Source organism: Melanerpes formicivorus, unplaced genomic scaffold, assembly GCF_026170545.1.
Source record: "Melanerpes formicivorus ecotype bairdi unplaced genomic scaffold, bMelFor1.0.p_v2 SCAF_171, whole genome shotgun sequence".
Lineage (NCBI taxonomy): Eukaryota > Metazoa > Chordata > Aves > Piciformes > Picidae > Melanerpes > Melanerpes formicivorus.
Window position 1 is genome coordinate 313,190 of NW_027142523.1, and position 24,225 is coordinate 337,414.

Below are 24,225 nucleotides of genomic sequence, written 5' to 3' on the forward strand. Positions count from 1 at the left end.
ATCCATTCTCCACCCAGCCTGGATTTGTGCCTGGGTCTGCCCCAAGCCAGGTGCAGGAGTTTGCCTTCCACAGCTGTCCTGTTGGTAATGTCCACAGCACCTCTGTTAGAGCAGCCCCCCCCGAAGGAGCCCTCTGCAGCAGGTCAGGTTTGGTGTTGCAAAAGGAGAACCATTTGGGCTTTGGCTCCTGGCTTCTGTCACAAGGCTACAGGAAGGCTCTGGAGGGGCTGGAAGGTGTCCAGAGCAGGGCCAGGAGGAGGAGCAGAGGGCTGGAGCTGCTCTGCTCTGCAGACAGCCTGAGAGAGTTGGGCTTGTGCAGGCTGGCTGTCAAGGTCTCTCTTGTACATTGTGATAGTTTAAGCCCAGCCCAGGAGCAGTGGGCTGGATAAACCTAGCCCCAGGTGAGCAGGGAGTCCTGGCCTCCCCCCTCCCAGGGAGATTGGACCCCATTGGGACAAAGTTTATTCCACTCCCATTCCTGTCCACAGCCCTGCCCACACTGGCACAGGCTGCCAGGGAGGTGGTGGAAGCCTCCTGCCTGGAGGTGTTTGCAGCCAGGCTGGAGGTGGCTGTGAGCAACCTGCTGTGGTGTGAGGTGTCCCTGCCCACGGCAGGGGGCTGGGGCTGGCTGAGCCTTGGGGTCCCTCCCAGGCCTGCCAGCTCTGGGAATCTGTGATTCTATGCTCTGGGCCTTGACAGGGCTGCAGGACCACCCCTGCAGAAACTTGTCTTGCCCAAAGACAATCCTACTGTGGCTGCAGCACAGGTAAGGCCTGGGAGTGACCATCAACAGCAAGTGCCCAAGCAGGTCGACTGAACCTCCAAGCAACCCAAAGAGAAGGGAGTTCTGTGACCAGGAGGTGGGTGAGCAGCAAAAACCCACAGAGGGGCTGTAGCCTGCTGCCCTCCAGCAGCAAAGCCAGGACCCTGCAGTGCAGAGCTGGGGCTGAGGGGCTTCCCTTGGAGGCAGGAATTGCAGCCACCTGGAATCAGTTGGTTGCTTTTCTTTTGCCCAGGAATATCATATTCAGGGAGGCAGTGAAAGGGCTGTGGCTGTGGATGCTGAACAAGCCACTGAGCATGTCCTGTCTCTTACCACAGCCAAGAGAGCAGCCTGGCACAGAATGGCTCAGGCTGGAAGTGACCTCAGAGATAGTTTCATAGTTTCATAGTTTTCATAGTTTCATAGTTTCATTCAGGGTTGGAAGGGACCACAAGGATCAGCTAGTTCCAACCCCCCTGCCATGGGCAGGGACACCCCACACTAGATCAGGCTGGACAGAGCCTCATCCAGCCTGCTCTTAAACATCCCCATGGACGGGGCCTCGACCACCTCCCTGGACAACCCATTCCAGGGCTTCACCACTCTCATGGGGAAGAACTTCCTCCTCACATCCAGCCTGAATCTCCCCACCTCCAGCTTCATTCCATTCCCCCTAGTCCTATCACTACCTGAGATCCTGAGAAGTCCCTCCCCAGCCTTCCTGTAGCCCCCTCCAGATACTGGAAGGCCACAATTAGGTCTCCTCAGAGCCTTCTCTTCTGCAGACTGAACAGCCCCAACTCCTTCAGTCTGTCCTCACAGGAGAGGTGCTCCAGCCCTCTGATCATCCTCGTGGCCCTTCTCTGGACATGTTCCAGCACCTCCACATCCCTCTTGTAATAGGGGCTCCAGAACTGGACACAGTACTCCAGGTGGGGTCTCACCAGGGCTGAGTAGAGGGGGAGGATCACCTCCCTCGACCTGCTGGCCACACTTCTCCTGATGCAGCCCAGGATCTGATTGGCTTTGCGGGCTGCAAGTGCACACTGAGAGCTCCTGCTGAGCTTTTTGTCCACCAGCACCCCCAAGTCTCTCTCCTCAGGGCTGCTTTCCAGCCAGTCCCTGCCCAGACTGTATTTGTGCCTGGGATTGCCTCCACCCAGCTGCAGGACCCTGCCCTTGGTCTTGTTGAACCTCATGAGGTTGGCTTGTGCCCACCTCTGCAGCCTGTCCAGGTCCCTCTGGATGGCCTCCCTTCCCTCCAGCGTGTCTGCTGCACCACACAGCTTGGTGTCATCAGGAAACCTGCTGAGGGTGCACTCAGTGCCACTGTCCATGGCACCCACAGAGATGTAGAACAAGCCTGGTCCCAGGACTGATCCCTGAGGGACTCCGCTTGTGCCTGGCCTCCACTGGGACATGGAGCCATTGACAGCCACTCTTTGGGTGCGGCCATCAAGCCAGTTCCTTATCCATCTAGTGGTCACCCATCACACCCATGTGTCACCAGCCTGGAGACCAGGATGTGGTGTGGGACAGTGTGGAAGGCTGTGCTCAGGCCCAGGCAAATGACATCAGTTGCTCGCCCCTCAGCTATTAATTTTGTCACCTGCCCATAGAAGGCCACCAGGTTGGTCAGGCAGGATTTGCCCTTGGCAAAGCCATGCTGACTGCTCCCAATCACCTCTTCACTATTCTTTTGAGCGAGTAGTGACTCCAGGAGGATCTGCTCCATGATCTTTCCAGGCACAGAGGTGAGACTGACTGGCCTGGAGTTCCCTGGTTCCTCCTTCTTGCCCTTTTTGAAGATGGGGGCAATGTTTCCCCTTTTCCAGTCTGTGGGGACTTCACCAGACTGCCAGGACTGGTGCTGGATCATCTGCTCCAACCCCCCTGCCATGGGCAGGGACCCCTCCCACCATCCCAGGCAGCTCAAGGCCTCATCCATCCTGGCCTGGAACTCCCCCAGGCAGGAGGCAGCCACAGCCTCCCTGGGCAGCCTGTGCCAGGCTCTCACCACCCTCATGGGGAAGAGCTTCTTCCCCAGCTCCACTCTGACCCTGCTCTGCCTCAGCTCCAAACCATTCCCCCTTGCCCTGTCTCAGACCCCCTCAGGCAAAGTCTCTCTGCAGCCTTCCTGCAGGATCCCTTCAGGTCCTGGCAGCAGCTCTGAGGTCCCCCTGGAGCCTTCTCCTCTGCAGGCTGCACAGCCCCAGCTCCCTCAGCCTGTGCTCACAGCAGAGCTGCTCCAGCCCTTGGAGCATCATTGTGGCCTCCTCTGGACCCTCTCCAGCAGCTCTGTGTCCTTCTCCTGCTGGGGACAGCAGAGCTGGAGGCAGGATTGGAGGTGGGGTCTCAGCAGAGCCCAGGGGCAGGATCCCCTCTGCTGCCTGTCAGCAGAAATTAAAAGGCAAAGAAATGAAGACAAAGAAACTAAGCCTCTGGCACAGGCTGCCCAGGGAGGCTGTGGCTGCCCCCTGCCTGGAGATGCTGAGGACCAGGCTGGATGAGGCCCTGAGCAAGCTGTGCTGGTGGGAGGTGTCCCTGCCCATGGCAGGGGGGTGGAACTGGATGGCCTCTAAGGTCCCTTTCCACCCAAACCCTCCTCTGCTCCTCACCGTGGCTAAGGGCAGGCAGGTCGACACCAGATCCACCTTCTGCTGAGCAAGAGGCCAGGATCTCCTTCCACCCTCCAAGCTGGCAGAGCTGGGCACCAAGCCCACCTCACCTCTGAGTGGCATGGGGGCAAGATGCCTGTTTTAACACCCCCATCCCATCCCTGTCCCTGGTGAGAGGCTGCAGGGGAGTCCCACAGGCAGTGGGAGCTGCAGAAGGTCTGCATCCCAAGCAGCTTCAGCAGAGGCTGAACCCCAGACACTTCCAGAGGAGAGCAGATCCTCCCCAGCTGCTTCTCTCCAGGACTTTTTGGCCACCTGGTGAAAGGATCAAACTGGACACAGGCTCAGTGGCCTGTGGCTCAGTGGCCTGTGGCTCAGTGGCCTGGCCATGTGTGGTGGCCTCATGCTGCTTCTGCCTACCTCAGTGTCCAGGACAGACACACAGTGTCTTGGGCCTGGTGTCTTGAACTCCATGTGCTTGACTTTGCAAAGGCCAATGGTTGCCAGCAGGCACCAGCAGCTTTCTCTGCACCTCAGCAGTTTCTGGAGGCTTTGCAAAGTCCAGCAGCAGCAGCAGCAGGGAAGGGCTATGGGGAAGCTGGACTGGAGGCACCACGCAGCACAGAGTTAAAAGGGGGAACTCCACTTGGGCAGGCCAAAAGTTCACTTGGCTGGAAAAAATCATTCAGATGAATTCGTGGAAGGAAAGTTCATCAAGTGCTGGCAGGAAGAAAGGCAGGGCCTCGGCTATCTCCCATCACAGATCAGGGGCTGCTGGGACAAGGCTCCGCTGCCGCCCAGCCTCAGGCTCCTGCGTGGCCTCAGGGCTGTGGCTGGAGCCCAGCAGCCTTTCCCCTCACCCAGCCCCTCCCCAGCCCCCTTCTCACAGCCAAGCCACTGAATTGTGCCACCCTACACCACAAGTTCCATCAGCCAAGGCCAAGGTGAGGACTCAAGTTTGGAGATCATAGGCTCACAGAGTGCTCCGGGCTGGGAGGGAGCTCCAGAGCTCAGCCAGCCCAGCCCCCTGCACTCAGCAGGGACATCCTCCACTGGAGCAGGCTGCCCAGAGCCCTCTCCAGCCTCCCCTGCAATAGCTCCAGGCAGGGAGCCTCAACCACCTCCCTGGGCAGCCTGCTGCAGTGTTCCAGCAGCCTCCTGGGGCAGAACTTGTTCCTCACATCCAATCTCAATCTGCTCTGCTCTGCTTTGCAGCCCTTGCCCCTGCTCCTGTCCCTGCAGGCCTTTGGGAGCAGTCTCTCTGCAGCCTTCTTGTAGCCTCTTCAGGTCCTGGCAGGCTGCTCTGAGGTCTGCCTGGAGCCTTCTCTTCTCCAGGCTGAACACCCCCAGCTCCCTCAGCCTCTCCTCACAGCATTGCTGCTCCAACCCCCCGAGCATTTCCATGGCAAAGATGCCAGGATGAAGGTTTGCTGCCCCACCTCCCTGGGCACCTGCCCCATGCAAACTGCAGGATGTGCTTTTAAGTAGCTGAGCACACAGGGTGCTGCAGAAGCCCTTGCTGAAGTCAGCACCAGCGATGTTGTAGCCCTCTTGAGCCAGGGGCTCCTCAGCATGTCCCTCACCCTTCCCCAGAGCAGCTCTTGGTCACTGCACACTGCTCAGAAGCTGGCTGAAGGACAGCTCCACATTTCCTGTCCCTCAAAAGTTCAGGCAAGCTCCCAGCATCTCTCTGAGGGTGACATCACTCAGCACCTAATCTCCATCTGGACACTGAGCTGTTGACCCTCTGGATGGGACCATCCAACCAATTCCTTATCCACCAAACAGTCACAAGATCACAGAATGGGAGGGGTTGGAAGGGAGCTCCAGAGCTCATCCAGTCCAACCCCCTGCCAGAGCAGGGGCACACAGGACAGGGCACACAGCAACACAGCCAGGTGGACCTTGAAAGTGTCCACACCAGGAGACTCCACAACCTCTCTGGGCAGCCTGCTCCAGGCCTCCAGCAGCCTCACACCAAACAACCTTCTCCTCCTCATGTTGAGGTGGAACCTCCTGTGATGGAGTGGAGGTCCACTGCCCCTTGTCCTGTCCCTGGGTATCACTGAAGAAAGCCTGGCCCCATCCTCCTGGCAGCCACCCTGCAGGGAATTGCCCACACATCATCCCCAGCTTCACAGCCACAGAGGAGCAGCAGAGTGAGGCAAAGAGCAGAAGAAGGCTCAGACTCCTGCAGGGTTTAGGCCTTCTAGAAATGCCACACTTGGAGAGCAGCTCACAGGATGTCAGGGCTTGGAAGGGACCTCTGGAGATCTTCCAGTCCAGCCCCCTGCCAGGGCAGGGTCACCTGGGGCAGTCTGCACAGGAGTGCATCCAGGTGGGTTTGGAAAGTCATCAGAGAAGGAGACTCCACAACCTCTCTGTGACCCTCACAGGGCAGAAGTTCCTCCTCCTGTTGAGGTGGAACCTCCTGTGCTGCAGTTTCCATCCACTGCCCCTTGTCCTGCCCTGGACTTTCAGGGTGCACTTCCAAGAGCTCAGTGCTCCTCACAGCCACCCTGCTGCTCTCAGAGCAGCTTTGCAAAGGTGAGGGCTGATGCAAGGAGCTGCCTCAGTCATGGCAGGGCTGACTCACCCAGCATCTAGCTCAGGCAACACCAAAGGACCCTTCCCCCCAGCAGCAGCGAGCAGGAGTGAGAAATGGCCCCACACACTATTTTGTTTTTCTCCTTTTTGCACCACCATGGGAAAGCTGAAAACTGGTTTGGTGTCAGAGGAGACCTTTTGTTCTCACAGAGCCACCACAAAAACCACAAGGTCAGGACGGCCTGGAAAGGCAGCTCCCAGCTGCCCTGTCCTAGAGGTGCCCCAAACAAGCCCCAAAGGGCTGCAGCTGAACAGGAGCCAGGTTAGAATCAAAGCCCTTCAGGCAAACCAGCTCCTTCCTCAAGCTCTGCTCTCCAAACACATCTTGGCAGCCACCCAGCAGATAAAACTTCTGACACATGGAGTGGTGCCCCAGCCAGGCTGGGAGGGAGGGAGAAGACCTCGGTGAGGAACTAGGGGCAGAGCTAGCGAGGAACTGCAGCCCTGCAGGCGAGGTCCTCACTGCCCTGCAGGAGTGCCAGCACCTGCAGCAGGCTGCTGGGCTTTGCATCTCCCCCTTTGTTAATGATCCACTCCAGGTGCTCAGAAATGATTAAGCTGCAGGACCATTAAGGAGCCATTTCTCACTTCCCAGCACCCTGCTTCAGAGCTGAACCAGAGATAATCAAGGCTGGGTTGAGTGGAGCCTTGAGCAGCCCTGGTCTAGTGGGAGGGGCATTGCCTCCAGCTCTGGGGTCCCCAGCACAAGAAGGACCTGGAGCTGCTGGAGAGGCTCCAGAGGAGGCCACAGAGATGAGCAGAGGCTGCAGAACCTCCCCTGTGGGGCCAGGCTGGGAGAGCTGGGGCTGTGCAGCCTGCAGAAGAGAAGGCTGCAGGCAGACCTCAGAGCAGCCTTGCAGGACCTGAAGGGCTCCAGGAGAGCTGGGGAGGGACTTTAGAGAAGGGCTGGGAGTGCCAGGCCCAGGGACAATGGCTTTGAGCTGGGAGAGGAGAGACTGAGAGTGGAGAGGAGGAAGAAATTGTTGAGAGTGAGGGTGGGGAGAGCCTGACACAGGCTGCCCAGGGAGGCTGTGGCTGCCTCCTGCCTGGAGGGGTTGCAGGCCAGGCTGGATGAGGCCTGGAGCAGGCTGGGCTGGGGGGAGGGGTCCCTGCCCATGGCAGGGGCTTGGAGCTGGATGCTCCTTAAGTCCCTTCCAACCCAAAGCATTCTGTGGTTCTCTGAACCTTAGCAGGTTGTGTTCTCCTTGCACACACTCAGTGCAGGGGAGGTCAATAACTCACTAAAAGCAGCTCCTAATCAAGCTTGGGGAGTGCTGAGGGAAGCAATAAGCCAGGTGGAGAACAAGCAGTCAGAAGGTGCCATTAAGGCTCCAGGATTACTCATTCTGCTTAGGGCAAGAATCAATTAATGTACAGTGACCTGCTTTGTGGCACTCCAAGTCATTCTGAGATAGCAAAGTGTAGGAGCTGTGTGGTCACAGGGCAAGTCCAAGGCAGCACACATCATTACCAGCATTAATTAGTGGCCCCACACACCATGTATCTTGTACAGTTGCAAGTTCTTGAGCTGCAGTTCTGGAGCCCCATGACAATTCCCATGGGCAGGATGATATGGAGGAGATAAAGTGTCCACCACCACCAAGAGTTTCTCACTGCAGAAACCCCAAACTATTGCTCAGAGGAAAAGGAGGAAGAGAGGAGAAGGTTGCCTGGCCAAGCAAAGATTTGGCAAGGATTATATTGAAGCATGACCTGGAAGTCTGTGAAGCCCCAGGTGAGTTCTTCTAACCCTACACTACCCCCTCTGCTCCACTCTGCTGAGACCACAGCTGCAACTCTGGGGCCAGTGCTGGAGCCCCCAGCACAGGAAGGCTCTGGAGGTGCTGGAAGGTTCCCAGAGAAGGGCCAGGAGGAGGAGCAGAGGGCTGGAGCTGCTCTGCTCTGCAGACAGCCTGAGAGAGTTGGGCTTGTGCAGGCTGGAGAGGAGAAGGCTCCCAGGAGACCTTCTGGTGGCCTTCCAGGATCTGCAGGGGGCTGCAAGCAAGCTGGGGAGGGACTTTGGAGGGGTGTGAGGGAGGGATAGGAGTGGGGGGGATGGAGCAGAAGGAGAATTGGGGAGCTGGAGATTGGCTGTGAGGAAGAAGTTGTTGGCCAGGAGGGTGGTGAGAGCCTGGCCCAGGTTGCCCAGGGAGGTGGTGGAAGCCTCCTGCCTGGAGGTGTTTGTAGCCAGGCTGGAGGTGGCTGTGAGCAACCGGCTGTGGTGTGAGGTATCCCTGCCCATGGCAGGGGGTTGGGGCTGGCTGAGCCTTGGGGTCCCTTCCAGCCCTGACAGTGCTATGATTCTATGATTCTAAGTTTATCTAAACCACCTGGTTTCTGACAGGGAAGTCTGCTCATGCTGAAAGGTTACTTCAAGACACCCTCCAGGTTCCACATCAGCCCAGGGAATAAAAGGGGAAAAAGGAAATGGTCCAGGAGCTCTCCTGAAAGCCTCCAGAGAAACCAAAAGGGAAGAGGCATTCACCTTTAGGAGCCTGCAACTATTGCTGGGTGTCCCTCCCTGCCATCCCCAGACTCGACATCCCTGCTCTGACAGAGCAGAAACAGGGCTCAGGCATGCTGGAACCCTGCAAAACAGCAAGGGGGAGGCCAACAGCTTGGGAAGGGAACTACTTAATAGCAAAGGACTTCAAAAGAAAGAGGGAGGAGAAGGAGAAGGAGAAGGAGAAGGAGAAGGAGAAGGAGAAGGAGAAGGAGAAGGAGAAGGAGAAGGAGAAGGAGAAGGAGAAGGAGAAGGAGAAGGAGAGAGAAGGCGAAGGTGAAGGAGAGAGAAGGCGAAGGAGAGAGAAGGCAAAGGCGAAAGGAGAAGGCGAAGGCGAAGGAAGGGGAAGGCAAAGGAAGGGGAAGGCGAAGGAGAAGGAAGGAGAAGGAAGGAGAAGGAGAAGGAAGAAGGAGAAGGAGAAGGAGAAGGAAGAAAGAGAAGGAAGAAGGAGAAGGAAGGAGAAGGAGAAGGAAGGAGAAGGCAAAGGAGAAGGAGAAAGAAGGCAAAGGAGACAGAAGGTGAAGGAGAGAAGGTGAAGGTGAAAGAAGGTGAAGGTGAAAGAAGTCGAAAGCGAAGGAGACAGAAGGCGAAGGAGGAGGTGAGAGAAGGCAAAGGAGGGCGAAGGCGAAGGAGGGAGAAGGCAAAGGAGGGAGAAAGCAAAGACAAAGGAGGGAGAAGGCGAAGGTAAAGGCGAGAGAAGGCGAAGGCAAAGGTGAAAGGAGAAGGCGAAGGAGAAAGAAGGAGAAGGTGAAAGAAGGAGAAGGCGAAAGAAGGAGAAGGCGAAGGAAGGAGAAGGAGAAGGCGAAGGAAGGAGAAGGAGAAGGCGAAGGAAGGAGAAGGAGAAGGCGAAGGAAGGAGAAGGAGAAGGCGAAGGAAGCAGAAGGAGAAGGCGAAGGAAGGAGAAGGAGAAGGCGAAGGCGAAGGAGGAGGAGAGAGAAGGCGAAGGAGGAGGTGAGAGAAAGCGAAGGAGGAGGAGAGAGAAGGAGGAGGTGAGAGAAGGCGAAGGAGGGCGAAGGTGTGCGAAGGCGAAGGAGGGAGAAGGCAAAGGAGGGAGAAGGCAAAGGAGGGAGAAGGCAAAGACAAAGGAGGGAGAAGGCGAAGGTAAAGGCGAGAGAAGGCGAAGGCAAAGGTGAAAGGAGAAGGCGAAGGAGAAAGAAGGAGAAGGTGAAAGAAGGAGAAGGCGAAAGAAGGAGAAGGCGAAGGAAGGAGAAGGAGAAGGCGAAGGAAGGAGAAGGAGAAGGCGAAGGAAGGAGAAGGAGAAGGCGAAGGAAGCAGAAGGAGAAGGCGAAGGAAGGAGAAGGAGAAGGCGAAGGCGAAGGAGGAGGAGAGAGAAGGCGAAGGAGGAGGTGAGAGAAAGCGAAGGAGGAGGAGAGAGAAGGAGGAGGTGAGAGAAGGCGAAGGAGGGCGAAGGTGTGCGAAGGCGAAGGAGGGAGAAGGCAAAGGAGGGAGAAGGCAAAGGAGGGAGAAGGCAAAGACAAAGGAGGGAGAAGGCGAAGGTAAAGGCGAAAGAAGGAGAAGGCGAAGGAGAAAGAAGGAGAAGGTGAAAGAAGGAGAAGGAGAAAGAGAAAGAAGGAGAAGGTGAAGGAGAAAGAAGGAGAAGGAGAAAGAGAAAGAAGGAGAAGGTGAAGGAGAAAGAAGGAGAAGGCGAAGGAGAAAGAAGGAGAAGGCGAAGGAGAAAGAAGGAGAAGGCAAAGGAGAAAGAAGGAGAAGGCGAAAGAAGGAGAAGGAGAAAGAGAAGGAGAAGGCGAAGGAGAAAGAAGGAGAAGGCGAAGGAGAAAGAAGGAGAAGGCGAAGGAGAAAGAAGGAGAAGGCGAAGGAGAAAGAAGGAGAAGGCGAAGGAGAAAGAAGGAGAAGGCGAAGGAGAAAGAAGGAGAAGGCGAAGGAGAAAGAAGGAGAAGGCGAAGGAGAAAGAAGGAGAAGGCGAAGGCGAAGGAAGGAGAAGGCGAAGGCGAAGGAGGGAGAAGGCGAAGGCGGGAGCAGGTGAAGGTAAAGGAGAAGGTAAAGGCAAGAGAAGGAGAAGGCCATGGAAGGCGAAGGAGAAGGAAGGCGAAGGAGAAAGCAAAGGAGGGAGAAGGAGAAGGTAAAGGCGAAGGCGAAAGAAGGAGAAGGCAACAGAAGGAGAAGGCGAAGGAGAAATAAGAAGGAGAAATAAGGAGAAGGCGAAGGCGAAAGAAGGAGAATGTGAAGGAGAAAGAAGGAGAAGGCGAAGGAAGGAGAAGGAGAAGGAGAAGGCAAAGGAAGGAGAAGGAGAAGGAGAAGGAGAAGGAGAAGGCAAAGGAAGGAGAAGGAGAAGGAGAAGGCAAAGGAAGGAGAAGGAGAAGGCGAAGGAAGGAGAAGGAGAAGGAGAAGGCAAAGGAAGGAGAAGGAGAAGGCGAAGGAAGGAGGGAGAAGGTGAAGGCGAAGGAGGGAGAAGGCGAAGAAGGGAGAAGGCGAAGGTGAAGGAGGGAGAAGGCGAAGGCGAAGGCGGGAGAAGGTGAAGGCAAAGGAGGGAGAAGGAGAAGGTAAAGGTGAAGGCGAAAGAAGGAGAAGGCAACAGGAGAAGGTGAAGGAGAAATAAGAAGGAGAAAGAAGGAGAAGGCAAAGGCGAAAGAAGGAGAAGGCAAAGGCGAAAGAAGGAGAAGGCGAAGGCGAAGGAGGGAGACAGCGAAGGCGAAGGAGGGAGAAGGCGAAGGCGAAGGAGGGAGAAGGCGAAGGCGAAGGAGGGAGAAGGCGAAGGCAAAGGCGGGAGAAGGTGAAGGTAAAGAAAGGGAGAAGGTGAAGGCGAAGGCGGAAGAAGGTGAAGGTAAAGGAGAAGGTAAAGGCGAGAGAAGGCGAAGGCGATGGAAGGCGAAGGAGAAGGAAGGCGAAGGAGAAGGAGGGAGAAGGCGAAGGTGAAGGAGGGAGAAGGCGATGGCAAAGGAGGGAGAAGGCGATGGCAAAGGTGGGAGAAAGTGAAGGCAAAGGAGGGAGAAGGTGAAGGCGAAGGCAGGAGAAGGTGAAGGTAAAGGAGAAGGTAAAGGCGAGAGAAGGCGAAGGCGATGGAAGGCGAAGGAGAAGGAAGGGGAAGGAGAAGGAGGGAGAAGGCGAAGGAGAAGGAGGGAGAAGGCGAAGGCGAAGGAGGGAGAAGGTGAAGGTAAAGGTGAAGGCGATAGAAGGAGAAGGCAACAGAAGGAGAAGGCGAAGGAGAAATAAGAAGGAGAAAGAAGGAGAAGGCGAAGGCAAAAGAAGGAGAAGGCAAAGGCGAAAGAAGGAGAAGGCGAAGGAAGGAGAAGGCGAAGGCAAAGGCAAAGGCGAAGGAAGGAGAAGGCGAAGGGGAAGGAGAAGGCGAAGGCAAAGGCAAAGGCGAAGGAAGGAGAAGGCGAAGGGGAAGGAGAAGGAGAAGGCGAAGGCGAAGGAGGGAGAAGGCAAAGGCAAAGGAGGGAGAAGGCGAAGGAGGGAGAAGGCGAAGGCGAAGGAGGGAGAAGGCGAAGGCGAAGGAGGGAGAAGGCGAAGGAGGGAGAAGGTGAAGGAGGGAGAAGGCGAAGGTGAAGGAGGGAGAGGGCGAAGGTGAAGGAGGGAGAAGGCGAAGGTGAAGGAGGGAGAAGGCGAAGGAGGGAGAAGGCGAAGGTGAAGGAGGGAGAAGGCGATGGCAAAGGCGGGAGAAAGTTAATGCAAAGGAGGGAGAAGGTGAAGGCGAAGGAGGGAGAAGGTGAAGGCGAAGGCGGGAGAAGGTGAAGGTAAAGGAGAAGGTAAAGGCAAGAGAAGGTGAAGGCGATGGAAGGCGAAGGAGAAGGAAGGCGAAGGCGAAGGAAGGCGAAGGAGAAGGAGGGAGAAGGCGAAGGTGAAGGAGGGAGAAGGCGAAGGTGAAGGAGGGAGAAGGCGAAGGCAAAGGCGGGAGAAGGTGAAGGTAAAGGTGAAGGCGACAGAAGGAGAAGGCAACAGAAGGAGAAGGCGAAGGAGAAATAAGAAGGAGAAAGAAGGAGAAGGCGAAGGCAAAAGAAGGAGAAGGCAAAGGCGAAAGAAGGAGAAGGCGAAGGAAGGAGAAGGCGAAGGCAAAGGCAAAGGCGAAGGAAGGAGAAGGCGAAGGGGAAGGAGAAGGCGAAGGCAAAGGCAAAGGCGAAGGAAGGAGAAGGCGAAGGGGAAGGAGAAGGAGAAGGCGAAGGCGAAGGAGGGAGAAGGCAAAGGCAAAGGAGGGAGAAGGCGAAGGAGGGAGAAGGCGAAGGCGAAGGAGGGAGAAGGCGAAGGCGAAGGAGGGAGAAGGCGAAGGAGGGAGAAGGTGAAGGAGGGAGAAGGCGAAGGTGAAGGAGGGAGAGGGCGAAGGTGAAGGAGGGAGAAGGCGAAGGAGGGAGAAGGCGAAGGTGAAGGAGGGAGAAGGCGATGGCAAAGGCGGGAGAAAGTTAATGCAAAGGAGGGAGAAGGTGAAGGCGAAGGAGGGAGAAGGTGAAGGCGAAGGCGGGAGACGGTGAAGGTAAAGGAGAAGGTAAAGGCAAGAGAAGGTGAAGGCGATGGAAGGCGAAGGAGAAGGAAGGCGAAGGCGAAGGAAGGCGAAGGAGAAGGAGGGAGAAGGCGAAGGTGAAGGAGGGAGAAGGCGAAGGTGAAGGAGGGAGAAGGCGAAGGCAAAGGCGGGAGAAGGTGAAGGTAAAGGTGAAGGCGACAGAAGGAGAAGGCAACAGAAGGAGAAGGCGAAGGAGAAATAAGAAGGAGAAAGAAGGAGAAGGCGAAGGCAAAAGAAGGAGAAGGCAAAGGCGAAAGAAGGAGAAGGCGAAGGAAGGAGAAGGCGAAGGCAAAGGCAAAGGCGAAGGAAGGAGAAGGCGAAGGGGAAGGAGAAGGCGAAGGCAAAGGCAAAGGCGAAGGAAGGAGAAGGCGAAGGGGAAGGAGAAGGAGAAGGCGAAGGCGAAGGAGGGAGAAGGCAAAGGCAAAGGAGGGAGAAGGCGAAGGAGGGAGAAGGCGAAGGCGAAGGAGGGAGAAGGCGAAGGCGAAGGAGGGAGAAGGCGAAGGAGGGAGAAGGTGAAGGAGGGAGAAGGCGAAGGTGAAGGAGGGAGAGGGCGAAGGTGAAGGAGGGAGAAGGCGAAGGCGAAGGAGGGAGAAGGCGAAGGAGGGAGAAGGCGAAGGTGAAGGAGGGAGAAGGCGATGGCAAAGGCGGGAGAAAGTTAATGCAAAGGAGGGAGAAGGTGAAGGCGAAGGAGGGAGAAGGTGAAGGCGAAGGCGGGAGAAGGTGAAGGTAAAGGAGAAGGTAAAGGCAAGAGAAGGTGAAGGCGATGGAAGGCGAAGGAGAAGGAAGGCGAAGGCGAAGGAAGGCGAAGGAGAAGGAGGGAGAAGGCGAAGGTGAAGGAGGGAGAAGGCGAAGGTGAAGGAGGGAGAAGGCGAAGGCAAAGGCGAAGGCAAAGGCGAAGGCAAAGGCGAAGGAAGGAGAAGGCAACAGAAGGAGAAGGTGAAGGAGAAGGAAGGCGAAGGGAAGGTGAAAGAAGGCAAATGCGAAAGAAGGCGAAGGCGAAGGAGAAAGAAGGCGAAGGTGAAGGAGAAAGAAGGAGAAGGCGAAGGCAAAGGAAGGAGAAGGAGAAGGCGAAGGAAGGAGAAGGAGAAGGCGAAGGCGAAGGAGGGAGAAGGCGAAGGAAGGAGAAGGAGAAGGCGAAGGAAGGAGAAGGAGAAGGCGAAGGAAGGAGAAGGAGAAGGCGAAGGAAGGAGAAGGCGAAGGCAAAGGCGAAGGCGAAGGAAGGAGAAGGCGAAGGCGAAGGAAGGAGAAGGAGAAGGCGAAGAAAGGAGAAGGCGAAGGCGAAGGCGAAGGAAGGAGAAGGCAAAGGAAGGAGAAGGTGAAGGCGAAGGAAGGCGAAGGGAAGGCGAAAGAAGGAAAATGCGAAAGAAGGCGAAGGCGAAGGAGAAAGAAGGAGAAGGCGAAGGAGAAAGAAGGAGAAGGCGAAGGCGAAGGAAGGAGAAGGAGAAGGCGAAGGAAGGAGAATGCGAAGGCGAAGGAGAGAGAAGGTGAAGGAAGGAGAAGGAGAAGGCGAAGCAAGAAGGTGAAGGTGAAAGAAGGCGAAGGTGAAGGAGGGAGAAGGAGAAGGCGAAGGAAGGCAAAGGTGAAGGAAGGAGAAGGTGAAGGCGAAGGAAGGAGAAGGTGAAAGAGAAGGTAGGAGAAGGTGAAGGAGAAGGAGAAGGAGAAAGAAGGAAAAAGAGAAGGAGAAAGAAGGCGAAGGAGGAGGAGAGAGAAGGCGGAGGAGAGAGAAGGCGGAGGGGGAGAAAGAAGGCAAAGGAGGGGGAGAAAGAAGGTAAAGGAGGAGGAGAGAGAAGGCGAAGGAGGAGAAGGAGAGAGAAGGCGAAGGAGAAGGAGAAGGCGAAGGAGAAGGAGAAGGAGGAGAAAGAAGGCAAAGGAGAGAGAAGGCGAAAGCGAAGGAGAGAGAAGGTGAAGGCGAAGGCGAGAGAAGGCAAAGGAGGGAGAAGGCGAAGGCGAAGGCGAGAGAAGGTGAAGGCAAAGGCGAGAGAAGGCGAAGGCGAAGGAGAGAGAAGGTGAAGGCGAAGGCGAGAGAAGGCAAAGGAGGGAGAAGGCAAAGGCAAAGGAGGGAGAAGGCAAAGGCAAAGGAGGGAGAAGGCGAAGGCAAAGGAGGGAGAAGGCGAAGGCAAAGGCGAGAGAAGGCGAAGGCGAAGGAGAGAGAAGGCAAAGGAGAAAGAAGGAGAAGGCGAAAGAAGGAGAAGGCGAAGGCGAAAGAAGGAGAAGGCGAAGGAGAAGGTAGGAGAAGGTGAAGGAGAAGAAGAAAGAAGGAGAAGGAGAAAGAAGGCGAAGGAGGAGGAGAGAGAAGGCGAAGGAGAGAGAAGGCAAAGGAGGGAGAAGGCGAAGGAGAAAGAAGGAGAAGGAGAAGAAGAAAGAAGGCGAAGGCGAAAGAAGGTGAAGGCGAAGGAGAAGAAGGCAAAGGAGAAGGAAGGAGAAGGTGAAGGAGAAAGGAGAGAAGGAGAAGGTGAAGGAGAAAGAAGGCGAAGGTGAGAGAAGTAGAAGGTGAAAGAAGGAGAAGGCAAACCAGAGAGAAGGAGAAGGCGAAGGCGAAGGCGAAGGAGGAGAAGGAGAAGGAGAAGGAAGGAGAAGGGAGAGAAGGAGAAGGGAGGAGAAGGAGAAGGAGAAGGAGAAGGAGAAGGAGAAGGAGAAGGAGAAGGAGAAGGAGAAGGAGAAGGAGAAGGAGAAGGAGAAGGAAGAGAAGGAGAAGGAAGGAGAAGGGAGGAGAAGGAGAAGGAGAAGGAGAAGGAGAAGGAGAAGGAGAAGGAAGAGAAGGAGAAGGAGAAGGAAGAGAAGGAGAAGGAAGGAGAAGGAGAAGGAAGAGAAGGAGAAGGAAGGAGAAGGAAGAAGGTGAAGGCGAAGGAGAAAGAAGGAGAAGGAAGAAGAAGGAGCAGGAGGAGAAGGGGAAGGAGAAGGAGAAGGAGAAGGAGAAGGAGAAGGAGAAGGAGAAGGAGAAGGAGAAGGAGAAGGAGAAGGAAGAGAAGGAGAAGGAAGGAGAAGGAAGGAGAAGGAAGGAGAAGGAAGGAGGAGGAGAAGGAAGAGAAGGAGAAGGAAGGAGAAGGAGAAGGAAGAGAAGGAGAAGGAAGGAGAAGGAAGAAGGTGAAGGCGAAGGAGAAAGAAGGAGAAGGAAGAAGAAGGAGCAGGAGGAGAAGCGGAAGGGGAAGGGGAAGGGGAAGGGGAAGGGGAAGGGGAAGGGGAAGGGGAAGGGGAAGGGGAAGGGGAAGGGGAAGGGGAAGGGGAAGGGGAAGGGGAGGGAGAAGGGGAAGGGGAGGGAGAAGGGGAAGGTTCATTTGCTGAGCTTCCCATGATCTTAGAAGGAAGGAGATCCAAAGCTCAAAAAGTGAGGGAAAGCAAGCCAAGGGATCCTGAGCACATAAGGAGCAGCTAGGAAACTGCTTTCCGCCAGGGTGCAATGACTTAGGCACTGTGCTCACAGCATAAACCACGGCTCTAAGCCTCAGGCTTAGGAGTCTTCACCAGAAACACTCTCTGGAGTCATTCATTCCACATCAGACCATGCCAGCTCCCTGAAATCAGGGCTCTGCTGCACTGTCAAACAGTTGTCACAGAATGGCAGTGTTGGAAGTGACCTCTGGAGATTGAGTCCAACCCCCCTGCCAAAGCAGGGTAATCTAGGGCAGGCCACAGAGGAATGCAGCCAGGTGGGGCTTGGAAGCTCTCCACACCAGGAGACTCCACAACCTCTCTGGGCAGCCTGCTCCAGGCCTCCAGCAGCCTCACAACAAACAACTTTCTCCTCCTGCTCAGCTCCAACCTCCTGCCTGACACTCTGTGCCCCTTGCCCCTTGTGCTGTCCCTGGGCACCACTCAGCAGAGCCTGGCCCCAGCCTCTTGCCCCCCACAGCTCCTTTAGCTCTTGCTGAGCATTGCTCAGCTGCCCTCTGGGGCTGCTCTTCTGCAGGCGCTCAGCCCCAGGGCTCTCAGCCAGAATTTCCAGTCCCTTCAGCATCCTTGTAGCCTCTGTTGGTCACTCTCCAGCAGTTTCCTCTCTGTCCTGAACTGGGGAGCCCAGAACTGGACACAACCCTCACCAGGGCAGAGTAGAGGGGAGGAGAACCTCTCTCTTCATCTACTGGCCACACACTTCTGAATGCAGCCAGGATACCCTTAGCCTTCTTGGCCATGAGGACACTTAACTGTCCCAAGGAGCTGCTTCCCAGCACCTCAGCCCCTAATCTTTACTGGTGCAGGGTCTTGTTCCTCCCCAGAGGAGTCTGAGTGTCAGCAGAAACTAAAGGCAAGGAAACTAACATGAAAAAACTAAGCCTCTGGCACAGGCTGCCCAGGGAGGCTGTGGCTGCCTCCTGCCTGGAGGTGCTGAAAGCCAGGCTGGATGAGGCCTGGAGCAAGCTGTGCTGGTGGGAGGTGTCCAGGGGCTTGGAACTGGATGAGCTTTAAGGTCCCTTCCAACCCAACCCGTTCTAGGACACTGTGTCTCTGTGATTCTATGATGTCCATAGGGGCAGCGCTTTGGCAGCTGGCTCTGAACACCTCCAGCTCCACCTCCTGAGGCATCCTGAGCTGCATTCTTCATGCAGGAACAGGAGAGCCAGGCAGCCAGACATCCCCACCCCCCCCAAGCCAGGGCAGTGCTTCCTGGAGCACACTGCAGACTCTGTGTCCTGCTGCCCCTCAGGGAAATGCTGCCTGGCAGGCAGGGGCATGGCAGCCTGGCCACAGGAGTGTGCAGAACAAGCTGCTGCTGCAGGCAGGGCTGCAGGGATCCCCTGAACCCTGCTTGCCAGGCTGTGAGAGAGACCACACAATGAACAACGGCAGCTCCACACTGCTCACTGCTGCTGCTTTATGAGGTGCTTGCTCCTGAGAGGAGGCTTTCACCACTGGGGCAGACAGGAAGCCTCTGTGAGGGACGTGAGGGCTTGAGGTGATCACTGAAGGTTGCTGTTCTCCTCAGAAAGTCAGCCCTGAAAGGGGGTCAGAAAGAACTGCCTGCTGGCAGTGAGGGCTGGGGGTGGCAGAACACTGCCCAGCACGGAGAGGAACTATCACAGAATGCTTTAGGTTGCAAGGGAGCCTTCGAAAGTCATCCAGTCCAACCGCCCTGCAGACAGCAGGGATAGCTACAGCTTCACCAGGGGGCTCAAAGCCCCAGCAAACCTCATCCAGAACATTCCTAGGGCTGGGGCATCTCTCACCCCTCTGGGCAACCCTGGGCCATTGTTTCCCCACCCTCTGGGTACAAATGCTTTTCCTTCTCTCCTCTCCCAATCCCCCTCTCTGAGTCCAAACCATTCCCCTTTGTCCTGGCCCTGCTCAGCAGTCTGTCCCCAGCTTTCTGCTGGGCCCTTGGAGCACTGCAAGGCTGCCCTGGGGTCTCCCTGCAGCCTTCTCCCCTGCAGGCTGCCCAAGGCCAACTCTCCCAGCCTGGCTCCCAGCAGAGGGCTTCCAGCCCTGCCAGCACTGCTGTGGCCTCCTCTGGCCCTGCTCCAACAGCTCCCTGGCTGTGCTGAGGGCTCCACAGCTGCCCCAGCACTGCCTGGGGGTCTGAGCAGAGCACAGCAGAGGGGCAGAACTTTGCCTTCAACCCCTCCAGGCAGGAGGCAGCCACGGCCTCCCTGGGCAGCCTGTGCCAGGCTCTCCCCAGCCTCACTCTCAGCAATTTCTTCCTCCTCTCCACTCTCAATCTCTCCTCTCCCAGCTCAAAGCCATTGTCCCTGGGCCTGGCACTCCCAGCCCTTCTCTAAAGTCCCTCCCCAGCTCTCCTGGAGCCCTTCAGGTCCTGCAAGGCTGCTCTGAGGTCTGCCTGCAGCCTTCTCTTCTCCAGGTTGAACAGCCCCAACTCTCCCAGCCTGTCTCTTGCCTCAAGCAGAACCAAAGGCAGCATCTCCATCCTCAGCAGCAAAGAGAGACTCTTGTACACCAAACCCTGAGTCCTCAAGCAGAACTAAGCTGCCTTGTTCCTTCTTCTGGACCACACATGCAGAACTAAAATAAAATAAGCCCAAAGTGTCCTCTTTGTACCTTACAGCAAGCTTCAATCCATAAATGGGTGTGCAGTCAAAACATCCTCAAGCTGCTGAGAGCTGGCTCAGGCTGAATATAGGTTTGAAATCCTGGGCTTACACCGAGGAGGAGCAGGAGTCCTGCTCCACCACCCCTCTGGGCAGCCTGCTCCAGGACTCTGCCACCCTCCAAGTCAAGAAGTTCCTCCTCATGTTCAGAGGGAGCTTCCTATCTTCCAGTTTATGCCCAGCACCTCTTGTGCTGTCCCTGGGCACCACTGAGCAGAGCCTGGCCCCAGCCTCCTGACAGCCACCCCTGCGAGCTCTGTAGGCACTGAGCAGATCCCCCTCAGCCTCCTCCTCTGCAGGCTCCCCAGCCCCAGGGCTCAGCCTCCTCCTCCTCTCCAGGCTCCCCAGCCCCAGGGCTCAGCCTCCTCCTCTGCAGGCTCCCCAGCCCCAGGGCTCAGCCTCCTCCTCCTCTCCAGGCTCCCCAGCCCCAGGGCTCAGCCTCCTCCTCCTCTGCAGGCTCCCCAGCCCCAGGGCTCAGCCTCCTCCTCCTCTCCAGGCTTTCCAGCCCCAAGGCTCAGCCTCCTCCTCCTCTCCAGGCTTTCCAGCCCCAGGGCTCAGCCTCCTCCTCCTCTCCAGGCTTTCCAGCCCCAGGGCTCAGCCTCCTCCTCCTCCTCTCCAGGCTTTCCAGCCCCAGGGCTCAGCCTCCTCCTCCTCCTCTCCAGGCTCCCCAGCCCCAGGGCTCAGCCTCCTCCTCCTCTCCAGGCTTTCCAGCCCCAGGGCTCAGCCTCCTCCTCCTCTCCAGGCTCCCCAGCCCCAGGGCTCAGCCTCCTCCTCCTCTCCAGGCTCCCCAGCCCCAGGGCTCAGCCTCCTCCTCCTCTCCAGGCTCCCCAGCCCCAGGGCTCAGCCTCCTCCTCCTCCTCTCCAGGCTCTCCAGCCCCAGGGCTCAGCCTCCTCCTCCTCCTCTCTAGGCTCCCTAGCCCCAGGGCTCAGCCTCCTCCTCCTCTCCAGGCTTTCCAGCCCCAGGGCTCAGCCTCCTCCTCCTCTCCAGGCTCCCCAGCCCCAGGGCTCAGCCTCCTCCTCCTCTCCAGGCTCTCCAGCCCCAGGGCTCAGCCTCCTCCTCCTCTCCAGGCTCCCCAGCCCCAGGGCTCAGCCTCCTCCTCCTCTCCAGGCTCTCCAGCCCCAGGGCTCAGCCTCCTCCTCCTCTCCAGGCTCCCCAGCCCCAGGGCTCAGCCTCCTCCTCCTCTCCAGGCTCCCCAGCCCCAGGGCTCAGCCTCTCCTCAGACGAGAGCTGTTCCAGTGCCCTAGCACAACCACCCAGGTGTGCATGCAGATAGCTGTGACTGAGGGACCCCCCTCAAAGTGACACACCTCATCCTGACCAAGGGATCCCCCTCAGACACCTCAACCTGATCAAGGGGTCCCCCTCAGATGCCTCCTGCTGCCAAGGGATCCCTCTCCAAGCGGAGACCTCCCCCCGAGCCGTGGGGTCAGCAGGAGTAGGCTGCCACCGAGCCCCGGCGCCGAGCCGCCGCCGGCACCGCCTTCGGAGCCAGAGCTTCATCTCTGCCTTGTGCGACACCTGCCTGGCCACAGATCAGGGGGATCTCTGCCGGGCTCCCATCACTGCTCCATCCCAGCGAGCACAAGCTCTCCTGACGGGACGGGAAGAAGCCTGTCGCAGCCTGTGCCGCCCCGCCGGCCGCAGCAGCCCCGCAGCCCGCCCGGGGCTGTCCCCTCACACCGCAGCTCTTCAGACGGCCGCGGTACGAAGGTCGCCCACAATCTCGTAAGGGTCATTTGTGCAGCCCAGGGGAAGGGGCAAAGGAAAGGGACTGTTCCCGGCAGCTCAGCCATTGCCTCTCTCCTGGCACAGCAATAAAACAAATCTCCCATACACGGCTCGAGCCTTGCACCTCCCCTCTGCAGCCTCATCCCGGAGCCACAAGGCTTCCACCTTCCCTGCAGCCCCGGCACGCTTCGTGTCACAGGGTTTGGGCTGCATTCCTGCCCGGGCAGAGGTTGGCAGCATGCTCACAACCCACCTGGGAAACGTACAACCAGGTAAAACAAGTCGGCAGGGAGTGATAGGGCTGGGGGGGAGGTAGAGTAGAACTAGACATGGGGAGCTTCAGTTAGGATGTGAGGAAGAAGGATGGAGCTCCCCAGAAGACAGCCCAGGGAATCTCCTCCAGGAGGCTTGCAGGGCATCCCAAGAACAGTGCCAGGGCCTCCTAAGAGCCATGGGGCACCTCTGCAGGTGGAGTACTCAGAGTGGAACACAGCTCCCCAGAAGCACTGTGAGACAGAGCCACAGCCCCTCAAGATCATGAGGCTGTTCAGGCTGGAGAGGAGAAGGCTCCCAGGAGACCTTCTGCTGGCCCTCCAGGATCTGCAGGGGGCTGCAAGCAAGCTGGGGAGGGACTTTGGAGGGGGTGAGGGAGGGATAGGACTGGGGGGGATGGAGGAAAAGGAGAAGTGGGGAGCTGGAGCTTGGCTGTGAGGAAGAAGTTGTTGGCCAGGAGGGTGGTGAGAGCCTGGCCCAGGCTGCCCAGGGAGGTGGTGGAAACCTCCTGCCTGGAGGTGTTTGCAGCCAGGCTGGAGGTGGCTGTGAGCAACCTGCTGCAGTGTGAGGTGTCCCTGCCCATGGCAGGGGGGTTGGGACTGGATGGTCCTTGAGGCCCCTTCCAACCCTGGCAGTTCTGTGATGCTTCTAAAATCCACCAGCAAAATCAGCCTGGCACACTCAGGGCAAGGTTCCTCATGCTTCTGGTTTGAAGCCTGGAGCACTCCTGTTGAGCCACAGCTCACATCCCAACCCCAAGGCAGCAGTCACAGTTTCTAACTCCTTTTCTCTCCTCCTATCAGTTATTTTTCCCTTTGCTTTTTGCTGGGTTTTGTTATTTGGCTTTAAAACTCTGGCTCGGCAGGACTGCCAAAAGCTGATGGGTGGTGGCTGTCCCACCAGCTCCTCATCCCCCTGAGTGGAACCCTAGTGGCACCTGAGTGGTGGTGGTGGCTGTCCCACCAGCTTCTCCCCCCAGGTGGGACCCGGGCAGAGGCAGCCTGGAGAGCCCTGAGCTAGGCACTTGCTCAGCTTTCCCACCGCTGGCTCCACCTTTAGCCTCGCCCGGGAGGCAGTCGGGGCGGCTGCTCTCTGCGGGACCAGCGTGGCTCTGGGCACAGCCGTCCGGGACAGAGCATTTGCCACTTGTATGTCGGCAGAGGACGTGTGGCCGCCCGGCGGGACAGCCAGCCCCCTGCCCAGGTGCTGGCAGGGCACTCACCTCACCCACGCACCCTGGCACCAGCGGCTAGCAGCAGTGAGAGCACTCAGCCGCGGCGCCCAGCACGGCAACGGACCAGGCTTGACATCCCTCTGCGAGGCGATGGCTGCACCCCCGCAGGGCAAACCCGGTGCGGGGCACAGAGCACCCGCGGGGCTCCAAACCCGGGGCCCAGGGAGCACCGGCAGTCCAGGGAGCGCAGGTCCCCCCTCCAGCACAGGCAGCCCGGGGAGCTCAGGTCCCCCCTCCAGCACAGGCAGCCCGGGGAGCTCAGGTCCCCCCTCCAGCACAGGCAGCCCGGGGAGCTCAGGTCCCCTCTCCAGCACACCCAGCCCGGGGAGCTCAGGTCCCCTCTCCAGCACAGGCAGCCCGGGGAGCTCAGGTCCTCCCTCCAGCACAGGCAGCCCGGGGAGCTCAGGTCCCCTCTCCAGCACAGGCAGCCCGGGGAGCTCAGGTCCTCTCTCCAGCACAGGCAGCCCGGGGAGCTCAGGTCCCCTCTCCAGCACAGGCAGCCCGGGGAGCTCAGGTCCCCTCTCCAGCACAGGCAGCCCGGGGAGCTCAGGTCCCACCTCCAGCACACCCAGCCCGGGGAGCTCAGGTCCCCTCTCCAGCACACCCAGCCCGGGGAGCTCAGGTCCCCTCTCCAGCACAGGCAGCCCGGGGAGCTCAGGTCCCCCCTCCAGCACACCCAGCCCGGGGAGCTCAGGTCCCCTCTCCAGCACACCCAGCCCGGGGAGCTCAGGTCCCCTCTCCAGCACACCCAGCCCGGGGAGCTCAGGTCCCCTCTCCAGCACACCCAGCCCGGGGAGCTCAGGTCCCCTCTCCAGCACAGGCAGCCCGGGGAGCTCAGGTCCCCTCTCCAGCACAGGCAGCCCGGGGAGCTCAGGTCCTCTCTCCAGCACAGGCAGCCCGGGGAGCTCAGGTCCCCTCTCCAGCACAGGCAGCCCGGGGAGCTCAGGTCCCCTCTCCAGCACAGGCAGCCCGGGGAGCTCAGGTCCCCTCTCCAGCACAGGCAGCCCGGGGAGCTCAGGTCCCCTCTCCAGCACAGGCAGCCCGGGGAGCTCAGGTCCCCTCCAGCACAGGCAGCCCGGGGAGCTCAGGTCCCCTCCAGCACAGGCAGCCCGGGGAGCTCAGGTCCCCTCTCCAGCACAGGCAGCCCGGGGAGCTCAGGTCCCCTCTCCAGCACAGGCAGCCCGGGGAGCTCAGGTCCCCTCTCCAGCACACCCAGCCCGGGGAGCTCAGGTCCCCCCTCCAGCACACCCAGCCCGGGGAGCTCAGGTCCCCTCTCCAGCACACCCAGCCCGGGGAGCTCAGGTCCCCTCTCCAGCACACCCAGCCCGGGGAGCTCAGGTCCCCTCTCCAGCACACCCAGCCCGGGGAGCTCAGGTCCCCTCTCCAGCACAGGCAGCCCGGGGAGCTCAGGTCCCCTCTCCAGCACAGGCAGCCCGGGGAGCTCAGGTCCTCTCTCCAGCACAGGCAGCCCGGGGAGCTCAGGTCCCCTCTCCAGCACAGGCAGCCCGGGGAGCTCAGGTCCCCTCTCCAGCACAGGCAGCCCGGGGAGCTCAGGTCCCCTCTCCAGCACAGGCAGCCCGGGGAGCTCAGGTCCCCTCTCCAGCACAGGCAGCCCGGGGAGCTCAGGTCCCCTCCAGCACAGGCAGCCCGGGGAGCTCAGGTCCCCTCTCCAGCACAGGCAGCCCGGGGAGCTCAGGTCCCCTCTCCAGCACAGGCAGCCCGGGGAGCTCAGGTCCCCTCCAGCACAGGCAGCCCGGGGAGCTCAGGTCCCCCGCAGCGCTGCCAGTCCAGCTGCGCGCTCCCTCCCGCGGTGCCGTCGGTGCTGGCCGGGCTCTGGGAAGGGCTTTCCTCGGGCAGCTCGGAGGCGGCCGCAGCCTCTTCATCCCCAGCACCCCCCCGGTCCCCAGCCCCGCGGCGTGGCCCTACCGTCTGCAGCCGGCTGGACATGGTGACGGGCGGCGGGCCCGAGCCGCTCCGGGGCTATAAGGGCGGCCGCGACACGTAGCG

At 58.8% G+C, this 24,225-nt stretch overlaps 1 protein-coding gene across 1 annotated transcript in view; it reads right to left on the bottom strand.

The window, feature by feature from the left end:
• The window catches only part of PAPSS2 (3'-phosphoadenosine 5'-phosphosulfate synthase 2), a 47,735-nt gene extending 23,510 nt beyond the window's left edge, over positions 1 to 24,225 (bottom strand). The window contains 1 exon segment of the mRNA XM_068169207.1: positions 24,145 to 24,225. Within this exon segment, the coding sequence (XP_068025308.1) occupies positions 24,145 to 24,165 (21 nt within the window). The 5' untranslated portion in view covers positions 24,166 to 24,225.